The 14,123-nt window shown below is 44.8% G+C and overlaps 1 protein-coding gene across 2 annotated transcripts in view; it reads right to left on the reverse strand.

Annotated features, from left to right (window-relative positions):
* Positions 1-245: 245 nt before the first annotated feature.
* LOC119971159 (c-Maf inducing protein) overlaps positions 246-14,123 on the reverse strand; it is a 255,235-nt gene continuing 241,357 nt past the window's right edge. For both annotated transcript variants that reach the window (XM_038806355.1, XM_038806354.1), the window contains exons 18-21: positions 9,626-9,772; positions 5,654-5,759; positions 2,775-2,845; positions 246-1,852 (exon numbers count right to left, since the gene is read on the reverse strand). In XM_038806355.1, the coding sequence (XP_038662283.1) occupies positions 1,799-1,852; positions 2,775-2,845; positions 5,654-5,759; positions 9,626-9,772 (378 nt within the window). In that variant the 3' untranslated portion in view covers positions 246-1,798. The remainder of the gene's footprint in view (positions 1,853-2,774; positions 2,846-5,653; positions 5,760-9,625; positions 9,773-14,123) is intronic.

The raw sequence follows: 14,123 nt of genomic DNA on the forward strand, positions 1-14,123 counted from the left end.
TCTAAACATGTTTTTGGGGAACTTTATGTGTATATTGCCTCTGTGTTTACCAACAAACCAATAGTTTTTTTAAAATAATTAATTCGTTATGGAGCAGTTGAGGCATGCTTAAAAAGTAAGGCATAAATGGATCTTCCTTTCCCATTCACCTGGCCTGGGTTCACGACCAGCTGAGTGACTGTCGAGACTCACTCACTGTCCAGTCTCAATGCGACACCATGATTAAACGAAACCAACTGCACAAGTGAAAGATATTCACTTACTGTTTATTTTGCCTGAAATTATTTCACATCTCTTTGTACAACAGCTACAGAACAGTAGTAAACCATCTGATAAAAGCAACAGTGCTGATGATAAACAATGGCTGTATCATTTTTTTTTTCCAAACTTTTTTTTTTCCACGCCTGCATCATCATGCAGTTTTGAGAGTCGATGCAGAACTCTGGCACACTAACCTGATTAAGACTTAACCAGTTCAAAACAAAAGGGAAAGTGGAAAAGCTATCCAGCAACAAGGTATAAAACAAAGAAGCCTGGTCTCCATTCCTGGATAAATTGTATACAAAACAAAATAAAAAGTACGCGTTACAATCTTTTTTTTTTGTGTTTTTTTTTTTGGGATGCTGTAAATTTTGCAATGCAGCAACCATGCTAAAAATGACGAAGATAACTTTGCTCTATACAACATAGGCTCATATGAAATAAAGGCAACGGAACAGAAAATAATCAAGACATCCCATTGCCAAAAGGACCGCTCATAGTGGTTGCTATCACAAAGAAAGTGGAGCTATTGGTGTTGTCACAAGGATTGCCACCATGACCGTGCAAATCACACATGCATGTTGGGACTATGCACAAATTGGGCAGAGCAAAGGAAACAAATTTGAATGGGGCAAAAACATTTAAGAAAAACAAGAAGTTATAAAGCTTTCTTTCTAAAAGCTTGAACGCAGTGAACTCTGGTGGAACCTGACCGCAACTTCAGAAAAAAGCGATTGCCAATTTGGCCTTTGTAAAGAAAGGTCAGTCTTTAAATTTCTTCCAAAGTTTCAGTCTATTTGTCTGGTGGCGAAGCAGAAAACCCATCTGTTGTGTTGTTTTCTGAATCTTTGCAAAAGTCGCAGTGATCCAAGAGGACAGACAAGTTCGTCTAGACAAAGTAAAACCATTTTAAAGAAGAGTTTCCAGGCTATTAGGCAGCCAAAATAACTAGTTTATACAGTACTATATGCAAAAAAAAAAACAGGTAAAAGAATTACAATCCATAAATAAGAGGCAGGTCCCAGACCTGTAATGTGAACAATTTTTAAATATGTGTGTGATGTAAAACTTATGTACAAAACAATAAAAGGAAAAATCACTTTGCACATCACTGCAAGGATTTGTGATGGCAAAGGTAATGTATCCGTTGAACAATTGATATCTTGAGCCAGAGACAATAGTGCGAACTTCCAAATTGGTTTGACGTTGGTCCGTTCAAGTCGATGAAATGAATAAGAGAGAAAGATATCTTTTTACACACAGCATGAACACAAAGGCAATTAATGACCAGGGAGGTTTCCTTTTTGTCGCCGGCTTGCTGCTACACATTTTTTTCCCGTCTTCAGAAATCAAAAAAGCATTAAGAATGAAGCAGGGTCCATTACGAGCCCAGCAGTGTACAGGCTTCTGGTGAAAGAACCCGAGCTGGCAATCTCAGCAATCCCTGGCCCAAGGTAAAAAGGCTGGAAAAGAGTTTCTTTTTTCTGATCCTTCCACAAAAAATTGATGATTTGTTGCTGACCATCCAGCGAGGACTTCACCAGGCTTCTGTGTAGCGGACATCCACTTCTTTGAGGTTTGGCAGCTTTGCCTATCAGACATTAGGTTGGAGAAAAAATATATAGTTAGTGTTTGATCGGACGTTATGGAATACATCTCTCTCACTAGAACCAGAGTTCCCTGAATTTGTCTCAACACTATTAATGTCTCCCCCTTTCAAATAAATGTTCATCTTATTTTAAGCGGTATAGTCTCTGGCTTCGTGACCACTCATAGAATTTACAGTGCAGAAGGAGGCCATTCAGCCCAGAGAGTCTGCGCCGGTCCTTGGAAAGAGCATCCTACTTAAGCCTACATCTCTAACCTATCCCCGTAACCCAGCCTAACCTTTTGGACACTAAGGGCAATTTAGCATGGCCAATCCAGCTAACCTGCACTTCTTTGGACAGTGGGAGAAAACTGGGGCACCCAGAGGAAACCCATGCAGACACGGGGAGAAAATGCAACCTCCACACAGGCAGTAACCCGAGGCCGGAATTAAACCTGGGACACTGGAGCTGTGAGGCAGCAGTCCTAACCATTGTGCCACCGTGCCGCCCCATCATCCCCAATCCTATGTCCACTCTCCCCAATCCAGTGTCCACCATCCCCAATCCAGTGGGACGCAGTTGCATTCCTTGAATCCTCTGCCCCAGGTACCATGTTCCCGTCGTTGCAATATTATCAGCATGCACTTTCAACAGTTTGCCGCACAAAATTAAAAAGCTTGATCATGCAAGGGCGAGTGTAATTAACCGACATGATGGCCTACTATGACAAATTATGGCCCATTGATTTCACATTTCCTGCCCTTTGGCCAATAGGTTAGATTCCCTCCCAGACAATCATTGGGAACTAGCCAGCGTTGCAAAGCAAGGTTTCTACTACAAGCCTCAATATTTCGTTTCCAATTACCTGGTTAGTAATAATCAGAGAAAAAAAATTAAAGATACTGCTTTGCACAGGGCAGTTACCTTCAGATCCTCATATGTATCAGCTGAGAGTTTGGTGCTGTTCATATTCAAGCTGCACAGACTTCTCATGGCTAAAAAAAAAGTATGAAAAATATTTATATACGAATGCTCAATAACAAAACAAAATTTAAAGCTGCAGCATCGATGGTTACATTTCATTAGCAGGCAAATGTTGTTTAAGAAGATGTCCCGTCGTAAAATCTTTTTTCAAACCAACAGATTTTAAACTATTCAATTCTTTTTCTAAGGCCTTGGTCTACATACTAGTTTTTCTTTGCCTCAGAGGATAATTATTAAGTAAGAGCAAAAGAGTTCCTCTTTGCTTTCTCTTCTCCAAGCCACATACCATCCTCCAAAGAGGGACAGGTTTGGCAACCGGATCTCTACCCTTTGTCAACTCCACTTTGAAAACAGCCACTCAGCGGTGTGAGAGAGAGAAAGCGGAGGTAACTCCAGGTACTCTTCCTCCCTCTGGGAAGTCATCTGGCTTCTTAGCAGCACATTCCAATGCCGCATAGGTGTGATGAGAGCTTAACCGCTTTATACATATAGGTGCAAAAAGGCATTCTGTCCCCCACTTTGAGGCTCCAATAATATACAACCCCATATTATCCATGGACATTGAAACCTTGGCAGATGGGTTTCAGTTCAGGTATCCGTGAGATTTCAATCTAAAAAAATATTAATCAGGGTACTTTCCAAATGGCAAAAAAGGTAAAAGCAAAAGAGGATCAAAGAGACGTGAGAGGTCCATGTACAGAGATCATTAAAATGTCACGGGCAGGCACAGAAAATAATCAAAAAGGCTATTTGAACACTGACCTTTTTATCTAAAGGCTTGAACACAAGGAGGTTAGAAGTTATAAGACACAGGAGCAGAATTAGGCCACTCGGCCCATCGGGTCTGCTCCGCCATTCAACCAAGGCTGATATTTTTCTCATCCCCATTCTCCTGCCTTCTCCCCATAACCCCTGATCCCTTTATTAATCAATGGCTGTACACAGCCCTAGTTATGCCATATCTGGAGAGTGTTCAGTTTTTGGCACAACACCCGAGGAAGGATATATTGCCTTGGAGAGAGAGCAGTGCAGATTTATCAGAATGATTCCAGGGTTAGACAATGAGGAGATTAAGGAAACACAATGGTATTCCTTGTGAATTAGAAAAAAGCTGAAAATGGGAGCCCGGCCTTTCAACGGTGAAGTCAGGAAATATTTCCACACACAAGGGTTTTAGAAACTTGCAGCTCTCTGGCACAAAAGGCATTTTAGGCGATCCCAATTGTTAACGCTAAATCTTGGATTTATAGACTCTCGTTAATTAAAGGTGATGAAAATGAGGTAAATCCGGATGTATGGATTCAGGTCACAGATCAGCCATGAATAGCACAGTAGCCTGAATAGCAAAACAGACGAGTGACAAAATGTGGGGGGGGGGGGGGGGGGGGGGGGGGAAGGGAATGCAGGGATGGGGGGGGAGTGTTGCCCTGTTGAGAGGACTTTCTTGTCACCAGGGTGCTTGCCCATGAGCGGGCAGGGAATGTCTGCTTGCTCCACGGAAGTGGGGAGCAAACTGAGGTAATGAAGGCTGCGACAGGCTTGGGGTGCTGTCTATCAGAGCTGGAGGATTCATGCCCCAATGATGGAACTGGGGGGTTGGGGGGGATGCAATGATGGGAGCGAGGGGGGCGGGGGATTCACAAGAAAGGCCAAACCAAAAGATACACCAACAGGGTTTCCTTTCCGCTCTAATGGGCCCAACGGCTTTAACTCATAATTATAAAATATAAACCCTGGGCTGGGAGTGCCTACATGTAGGGCTGCTGATGCTCCAGAGTTGCCTGCCCTCTGATTGGACAATCTGCAATGTGAGCCGGCCTGAGGTGGCTAATTAGATGCCCGTCTCCAGGAAGACTGGACCAGTGGGCGCAGTGCTGGCAATTGTGGGTTTCAGACCTTTGGTCCTGACGCCGAGGCCCTCAAGCCCATGAAAAAATCCAGCCCCAAGTGTCTGTGGCAGTGAGATCAGGCAGTAAAAACCCCACACAATGTTTTCCATCAGCGAGGATCAGGTCAATGAGAATGAAGAAAGCTGAAAATCAATTACGACAGCATGGTCTATAATTATTAGACGATTGCTGCCTCATATAAATCCTGTCAAACACCTTCCTTTAGCAATAGAGTACAAATGGGTTTGTCCATGATAAAATGAATCAAAATGTAGTCAAAAATTGTTACAATGAAAGATGGGGATTGTTAGATATAAATAACAGACCAAGATAAATCTAGTTCACCGTTTACCATCTGGCAGTTGCACAATGCAATGGTAATTGGTTTACTGATGGACCATAGCATCAATTTTGTTTTATCAGTCTACAAGACAGCCGGACATGAGATGAGAAAAATCCCAGTGGTGGAGAATCTTGGGACCCAGTGACCCAAAGTCAACTTTTTCCTTTCAATCATGCTACACGTGTTTCAAAAGGTCAATATTTAATATTCACAAGGGCAGTCAAGGAACCTGCAGCTACAAAGCAGAGTGATATTGTAATGTTCTATCATGGTTTTATTATCTATAATCATGTCCCACAGTATTGGACTATCGACTGTTTTCACAAAGACTTTGGATTTCCATTCTGCAAGGATAATAGGGGCCAGTTTAGCACAGTGAGCTAAACAGCTGGCTTGTCATGCAGAGCGAGACCAGCAGCGCAGGATCAATTCCCGTACCGGCCTCCCCAAACAGGCGCCAGAATGTGGCGACTAGGGGCTTTTCACAGTAACTTCATTGAAGCCTACTTGTGGCAATAAGCAATTATTATTATTATTGTTATTATATTGGCGTGGAAGCTATTGGCATGGACACACGCTATACTCACAGCTGAGGGCCAGGAGGCCCGTGTCGGTGACTGGCGTTTCACAAAGGTTCAGAACTTGCAGTGACGTGAGATGCTCAGAAAGAACCCGCAACCCTGCATCTCCAAACTGTAAAGAAAGCACAAGTTCAGTGAACAAAACCACTTCACAACAACAGCCTGACCACATCAAATGTCGTGACACAGGACTGCCAATTCATCTCAACTTCTTTAGAATTTCCGTTAACACGCAGATCTCCCTTTCATCAGGGTTACGCGAGGAGCATTATGACATTAAAAAAATTTACTTATCAGGTTTTAGAGAGAGGGTGCCTCAAAAAGAAGGTCCAAATTTGTAAACGTTTAAATAAAAAGATTGACTCAGCAGTCGGGGAGCCATTGAGGAGAAGGAGCCCCTGGACGGGCCGGCGGGGTAGCACTACTGCCTCACGGTGCCAGGGACCCGGATTGAGTCCAACCTCGGGTGACTGTGTGGGGGGTTTGCACATTCTCCCCGTGTTTGCGTGGGTCTCACTCCCACAACCCAAAGATGCGCAAGGTAGGTGGATTGGCCATGCTAAATTGCCCCTTATTGGAAAATAAAAAGAATTGGGTACTCTAAATTTATTTTTTTTAAATGCGAGGGTGGCATGGTGGTGAAGTGGTTAGCACTGCTGCCTACGGCACTGAGGACCCGTAAATTGCCCCTTAATTGTAAAAAAATAATTGGGTACTTTAAATTTATTTTTAAAAATGTGGCGTTTCAGGGATGGGGTGGGGGAGTGGACCTAGCTAGAGTGCTCTTTCAGAGAGTCGGTGTAGACTCGAAGGGCCTCCGAGGGATACTGACTCCCAACGTTTCTGAGTGCTTGGAAGTAGAATGGAACAGCCAGTGCAAACCCAAGAGCCAAATAGCCTCTTTCTGAGCTATACTACTCTCTGATTGCAATCTTAACTATACCTTCCATACAGTTGACACACATTGGGTGGAAGTTTCTATGTGTGGTCTCCGGAGGGAAACGAGGTGCGATTCCTGCCGGGTGGTTGGACATGATTCACATCCTAATCCACCTGGGCCTCAGAGAGATCTGGGCTTCCCAAGAGACAGTAACGGACCAACCCCCGCAACATCCGCTGGCTTTGGGGTTTTAATGCCCCCACCCACCATACTCGCTAGCATCAGAGCCCACCCTGCTGGTGTGGTGTCCGCACATCTCAGCACCTGTGCAAAACTTGCCCCCTTCCAAAATAATTTCTCAGAGTGGGTAAATTGGGATATGAATCATGCCCAACCACGTACCTCGGAGCCCCCCTCAGAACTCTCCCCCCTCCCCCAAAGGTGAGCGACACTCTGCTATGGGGTCGTCAGGTGCCCTGTCCCTGCACCCACCCCAGCCACCCCATTCAGATCCCCCCCTTTCAGTCCTTGCCCCACCTCAGGCCGGGCGAATAGGTCTGAAGATAGAATTCCCTCTGACCTAGGTTACATGTAAGATATCATATCAGATTGATAGCTGCATGTATTTCAGAATATAGGAGCAGGAGTAGGCCATTTGGCCCTTCAAGCCTGCTCCACCATTCAATCAAATCATGGCTCATTTGATTGTGGTCTCAGTTCCACTCTGCTGTCTGCCCCCATCACCTCAATCTATTGCCGAACAAAAACCTGTCTAAGTCTGTGTTGAATAAATTCAATGACCCAGCCTCCCCTAGTATCTATGTCCACAATTTTAGCTACACCAAAGATCACGGCCATTGTGCCGGACTGTTGCTGACACTGGAAACACCATGGGCGGGATTCTCTGATCCTGAGGCTCAGTGCTGACGATATAGTAAATGCCGCCACGCTTTCCGACGGTGTCAACAGGCCCCCAAGATCAGCGATCCTGTGCCCTACAGGGGGCCAGCACGGCACTAGGGCAACTCACACAGCTGCAGCTGCCGATACCAGCACCATACGGGCGCCGCGGGTCACGCATGTGCGCTGTGACCGGCGCAAACTCACGCATGCGCGATAGTTTCCTTGACTGCTCTGGCCCCGACGCAACATGGCATAGAGCTACAGGGGCCCGCAGTAAAAGAGGCCCCCACCAGGAGAAGACGGCCAGCCAATTGGTAGGCCCCGATCACGAGCCATGCCACGGTGGAGGCACCTCCCCGGGGTCGGTCCCCCCTTCACCCCCCCCCAAACCAGGCCGCCTCCCCGCAGGATGGACACCGAGGTCCCACCGGGTAGGACCACATGTGAACAGCGCCGTTGGGACTCGGCCTATCTCGGCGGCCAATCGCGTAGTGCATCCCCCGACTGGCGCCGCACCAACCGCGACAATGCCGCCGATTGTCTGGTCACCGGAGAATCGGCGGACCGGCGTCGCGTTAATTGCGCCTGACCCGGCGATTCTCTGACCCGGCCTGGGGTCTGAGAATCCCGCCCCATGTGTCCCCAGAAATCCGGAACATTATCACCCTTCTGCATGTCTCAACATTGTAAATTCATTGTCAAGAAAAGGCAGGCTGACATGCGGATTGGCCTGCACACAGACTTGCTCTACACTTTCCCCTCATTCTGATAATACTCTGGTTTAGACTGTTAACTCAGTGATTGGGTTATCACAGATTCAAATTCTTTAATTCTCTGCCACACTCTGTTAATGTACATCAAGATTACAGCCCAGCACACAATGTTACTGTCTTGGAACAACACAGGTTCAGGACATTATTCCAAACTGTTCAGACTTCCCCAGCAACCCACTGAAACAATGACATGGACCAACCCCCAGACTTCGAGCAATAAGCATATACCATCCCTCTATCTTCAGACCTATTCTTCCTTCTGAAGTGTTTGTTGTTGTTAACGTTTGTTGTTGTTAATTCAGACAGCTTTCGATTGAAAATGACTAATTAGTTTAAAACTCTTGTCAGCTTTAATTCAGCATCGAATCACAGTTCAAACCTGCCCTACTCGAGTAGGTTGCCAGGAAAAACCAAATATTCTAGAATAAAGTGACAGCTCTGAATACTTGCCTGGATTGGGTTAATGGAAACATTTTTATGTTATAGCCAGGCCAATTAATTATTAGGAAGTTTGTAACTTTGAAACTAGGAATAAGCTTTTAATTCCGCAAAGATAAAGGGCTGGATTCTCCGGCCTGCCGCACCACATTTCTGTTTCATCCCGCCGGCGGGATGCTCCGTTACGCTGGCCGGTCAATAGGGTTTCCCATTGTGGGGCTGCCCCACACCGTCGTGAAACCCCCAGGCTGCCGGCAAAATGGAGCATCCCGTCGGCAGAGAATCCAGACCCAACACTTTATCCGAGAGATAAATTGAAATATTGTGTCATGGTTTATATTTTAACTATTAGGCCCCCGATTGGCAGAGCAATGCCAAACATTCACCTGATTCTGCCAGCCAGAGGCCTGGTTCATTATTGGGTCAGCAACAACCTGCTGGTACCAAATGGGCACCCCATTGCTGTCTGAGTGGTGCGGAGGCTCACTTGGCTGAGGCTAACCTGGTTAGCACTGGGACTACGGCGCTGAGCACCCGGGTTCGAATCCCGGTCCTGGGTCACTGTCCGTGTGGAGTTTGCATATTCTCTCCATGTCTGCGTGGGTTTCACCCCCACAACCCAAAGATGTGTTGGTCAGGTGGATTGGCCACGCTAAAGTTGCCCCTTAATTGGGAAAAAAATAATTGGGTACTCTAAAAAAAATGTTTTTTTAATCTTTTTACTTGCTTGAAAATTGCTTCATAACCCAATAAAGTACACCGTCTAGTAAAACATCCACTCCTTCTCAAATGACAAGCGGATTCCAATTTAATACCATGCATGGTGAATGAATTGGAGCTTTAATTAATGCTGGACCACAAAAGAACAGAGATGAAAACCACGGTTAGAAATAATTAATGAAGCACTTGGTCCGTGATCTCCGAGCCAGGAAAAACAGATCCTTACAGAGGCCATCATTATCAGAGAAAAAACAAACTGCTCACCTGGGTAGACCACAGATTCAGCTGTTTAAGAGATGGCAGTTTGATTAGTTGTTCTGCACAGGCACTTGTTACATTAGTGAAGGCCAGGCTTAGGTTTTCAAGATTCCCGAAAGATCCTGAGCTGAGAAGTCTGGCTAGGTCTGCATCCTGAAAAACAAAACACAGAGCAAACATTTTAACGGTCGTACAACTGCACATACTCAAGAGGTTCACACCTGCATAGATTCGGTTTTAACCCCAATTTGTTTTCAACAGGCGCTTCCAGTGAGATTAATCTGGGTTTTAGCTTGCGACTGACTTTGAAGGAACTAAATTCTTCTTCAGCTATTGGCTCTTGTAGATATTCTCAAATCATGAAGAGGCATCTCCTATAAAGCAGGGCTAGCAATAACGTTCTGAAACCCGAGTCACAGTTGTTCATGGGTTTCGTATTTCAGTGCAAGCAATGGCATTCAGGATATGGAATGGCACCAATCTGCAGACAGATGAACGGTAGTCAATGTAAAATAATTATATTACAATTATTGTCCCAGGTTTGCGTTTTCCAGAAGAGCTGACATGCAAGATTTACAAAAAGGTGTTCTTCAGTTGCACAGTGCACAAAACGGAGGGAAAGGAAAAGGTTCCATCAACCCGGTACCTTTCTCAACCTCAGGCCATCCCAATCACAGCCAATCAAATACTTTTTCATCTGACGTGCAGTCATATTTTGTAAGTGAATGCAACAACCAACATGGAAACAATAAGGTCCCAAATAGCAATGAGATGTTCAAGTGGTGTTAATATTGGCCAGGACATAAGAAGAACTTCAAATGGAGAATCCCACCCAGGATCTTGGATTCCCACGGGAATGCCGACCTAGATTATATATTCAAACCTTTGGACTGGGGCTTGTCTCCACAATCTTCTGACTGAGAGGCAAGAATTCATCATCATTTGGATCAAACCTTTAGGCAAGAAGAGAGCTTTTTGCATTCATCCATTTGTGCATGTACAGAACCGCACTCCCACCTGGGGGGCTGGTTTAGCACAGGGCTAAATAGCTGGTTTTTAAAGCAGACCCAGGCAGGCCAGCAGCACGGTTCAATTCCCATACCAGCCTCCCTGAACAGGTGCCGGAATGTGGCGACTAGGGGCTTTTCACAGTAACTTCATTTGAAGCCTACTTGTGACAATAAGCGATTTTCATTTCATTTAGCTATCTTGGGGACGCTTTCAAGTGCTCATTTGCTGTCAGTACTGGTGTAAATATGAATAAATGCTACTTATTCTATTCTGGAACAAAATGTTTGACCTTTTCATTCGGATTGCCTGTAACATTGCCTGATTCCACCCCCGTCTTATCTCATCTGTTGCTGAAACCCTCAATCGTATCTTTATTACCGCTAGTCATGACCATACCAACACATTCCTTACTTGCCTCCCATGTCCTACCCCATGTAAACTGAAGGTCATGTAGTCCCTGTCCTAACACAGGTCAAGTCCTGTTCACTCATCAAACCATGCTCGCTTACTTGCATTGGCTTCTGGTTAAGTAACACCTACACTTTGAAATTCTTATACTTGTTTTCAAATCCAACCATGACTTGGCCCCTCTCTATCACTGCAATCTCTTCCAGCCCCTCAACCCTCTGATATATCTGTGCCCCTACAATTCTGGCTCCTTGAACATCTTTGATTTTGGCCAATCCACCAGTGGTGGCTGTATCTTTAGCTGACAAGTTGCTGTGCTTTCAAACTCTCTCCCTCAAATTACTCAACCTCTCTTAAGACACTCCTTAAAACCTATCTACTTCTTTCCCTGTTATCTCTTTATTTAGCTGTTTAGTAATACTCCCGGAAAGCACCTTAGAGCTGTCAAATGCATTAAAGCAGCTGTTAAATGAATGTATTTGCGATGGTAAAACTAAATTGCAAGTTGCATCTTTGTTTTTAAAATCCTGTGTAGTCTCGCCCATCCCTTTCTCTGTCATCTCCTGCAGCCCAACAATCCTCTGAGATAACTGTGCTCCTTAAATTGATGAAAGATTTAAAAGGAATGCAAATATTCACTTATTATTTTATGAAACTATCTTAAAATTGAATGGAGGGTTGTTATGCGACAAATAAATCACAATCGGGGCAGCAGTGATTAGCACTGCTGTCCCATGGCACCGAGGACTCGGGTTCGATCCTCGCCCCAGGTCACAGTCCGTGTGGAGTTTGCACATTTTCCCGGTGTCTGCGTGGGTCTCATCCCCACAATCTAAAGATGTGCAGCGTAGGTGAATTGGCCATGCTAAATTGCCCCTTAATTGGAATATCTTGTCTTATTCTGTAACACTCCATTGATTAACTAGGGTAGAACAAATTGGCACATCATTGTTTCAAGCTGGGAGACATTTTGATAACGTTGGGCTGTAACATTGGTAATTTCAAATAATTACTAGTGATGCACAGTGAACTCTCCTGTTTATGTGAATGTTCATACAGTTATAGCTAGAGTAAAATTCCAAAAATATTCACTGGATTTTATGAGGAAAGATATTAGGCCCTCAAATTGGAGTTATATTTGGAGTTAGCTTTTGGTAAGATCCAGACTGAAAGTGTAGCTGTTCTAGGTAATCAAAAGATGATACTATCATGTATTCTGCAGAAGGATATATTACTATAAGCTAACACAATGTGCTGGGTCAGTGGTTGCTATCCACATCAACAGCTTGCTAGAACCCTCAAGAGTATTGACAGTCAGAGAGATCTAGGTGTACAGGTCCACAGGTCACTGAAAGGGGCAACACAGGTGGAGAAGGTAGTCAAGAAGGCATACGGCATGCTTGCCTTCATTGGCCGGGGCATTAAGTATAAAAATTGGCAAGTCATGTTGCAATTGTATAGAATCTTTGTGAGGCCACACTTGGAGTATAGTGTTCAATTCTGGTCACCACACGGCCAGAAGGATGTGGAGGCTTTAGAGAGTGTGCAGAAGAGATTTACCAGGATGTTGCCTGGTATGGAGGGCATTAGCTATGAGGAGAGGTTGAATAAACTTGGTTTGTTTTCACTGGAACGAAGGATGTTGAGGGGCGACCTGATAGAGGGGCACAGACCCTATGCCCCTCATAATCTACAAAATTATGAAGGGCACAGACAGAGTGGATAGTCAGAGACTTTTTCCCAGGGTAGAGGGGACAATTACTTGGGGGCATAGGTTTAAGGTGCGAGGGGCAAGGTTTAGAGGAGATGTCCGGGGCAATCTTGGAGGGCCGAAGGGCCTGTTCCTGTGCTGTACTTTTCTTTGTTCTTTGTTCTTACAGAATTTGACCCTGAATTGTGAACTCTGGCTTTTATTCAGAATACACCATCAGTATGTCATCCTGACACAATTGATCCATTGCTGCCCATGCACACATTGGTACGTTGTAACTTAGCAAAATACAATTAAAAAGGAGTTTACAAAAGAAAGAAATATTAATAAATAACAACAAGAATTGTCCTACTCGAAGACACTCTCCTGATGGTTACTGAGCAAATATACGTTTCTGTGTAGCATTGAACATGCTAACCAGGAAGATCCCAGATTTGATCCGTGGATTAAGTCTGTGCTAGTTAATCACAGATAGCGTGAAAGTAGGATTTCTGCAACTGGACACTGAGTCCATTCACAGTGGCCCCATCTCTCTCTGAGTTCAGGATCAGCTAGCCTGTAACAAAACCATTGTGAGGGAGCAAACAGTCAGTCAGGTGTCCCATTTATGATCATTCCCCACTCACCGCTTCAAATGAGTGGATGTCAGGTGAGAAAAGAGCCAGGCTTAGCGGCAATAATAATCATAATAATCTTTATTATTGTTACAAGTAGGCTTACATTAACACTGCAATGAAGTTACTCTGAAAATCCCCTAGTTGCCACATTCCGGCGCCTGTTCAGGTAGACAGAGAGAGAATTCAGAATGTCCAATTCACCTAACAGCATGTCTTTCGGGACGTGTGGGAGGAAACCGGAGCACCCGGAGGAAACCCACACAGACATGGGGAGAACGTGCAGACTCTGCAGACAGTGACCCAAGCGGAAATCAAACCCAGGACCCTGGCGCTGTGAAGCAGCAATGCTAACCACTGTGCTACCATGCCGCCCCATTACTACATTAATGGGGCAGCACAGTAGCACAATGGTTCGCACCGTTGCTTCACAGTAAACATTACCACAGTCAAATAATATGCCAACAGTCACTGTTTAAATCACATATCAAGACTGACCACTTGGGGTAAGCTACTGCAGCAAGTCATCCAGCATATGCCCATGCCTTCAAGAGAGGAGTCGGGACAAAATTGATCCTGATCCTCATTCCTTAGATTTCCGCAGCTTGTCTGCCAGTCAGCTGGTAACTCGGTTATTGATGTTGCAAATTCCTGCAACCATAATGACTGCAGACACGCTGGCTGTACAGTATCGTTCATTGCCTCATTTTCAATACTGTGTGTATATGTTCATAGCTCTAATTGAAATTGTATTCAGTAT

Source organism: Scyliorhinus canicula, chromosome 9 (genome assembly GCF_902713615.1).
Source record: "Scyliorhinus canicula chromosome 9, sScyCan1.1, whole genome shotgun sequence".
Classification (NCBI taxonomy): domain Eukaryota; kingdom Metazoa; phylum Chordata; class Chondrichthyes; order Carcharhiniformes; family Scyliorhinidae; genus Scyliorhinus; species Scyliorhinus canicula.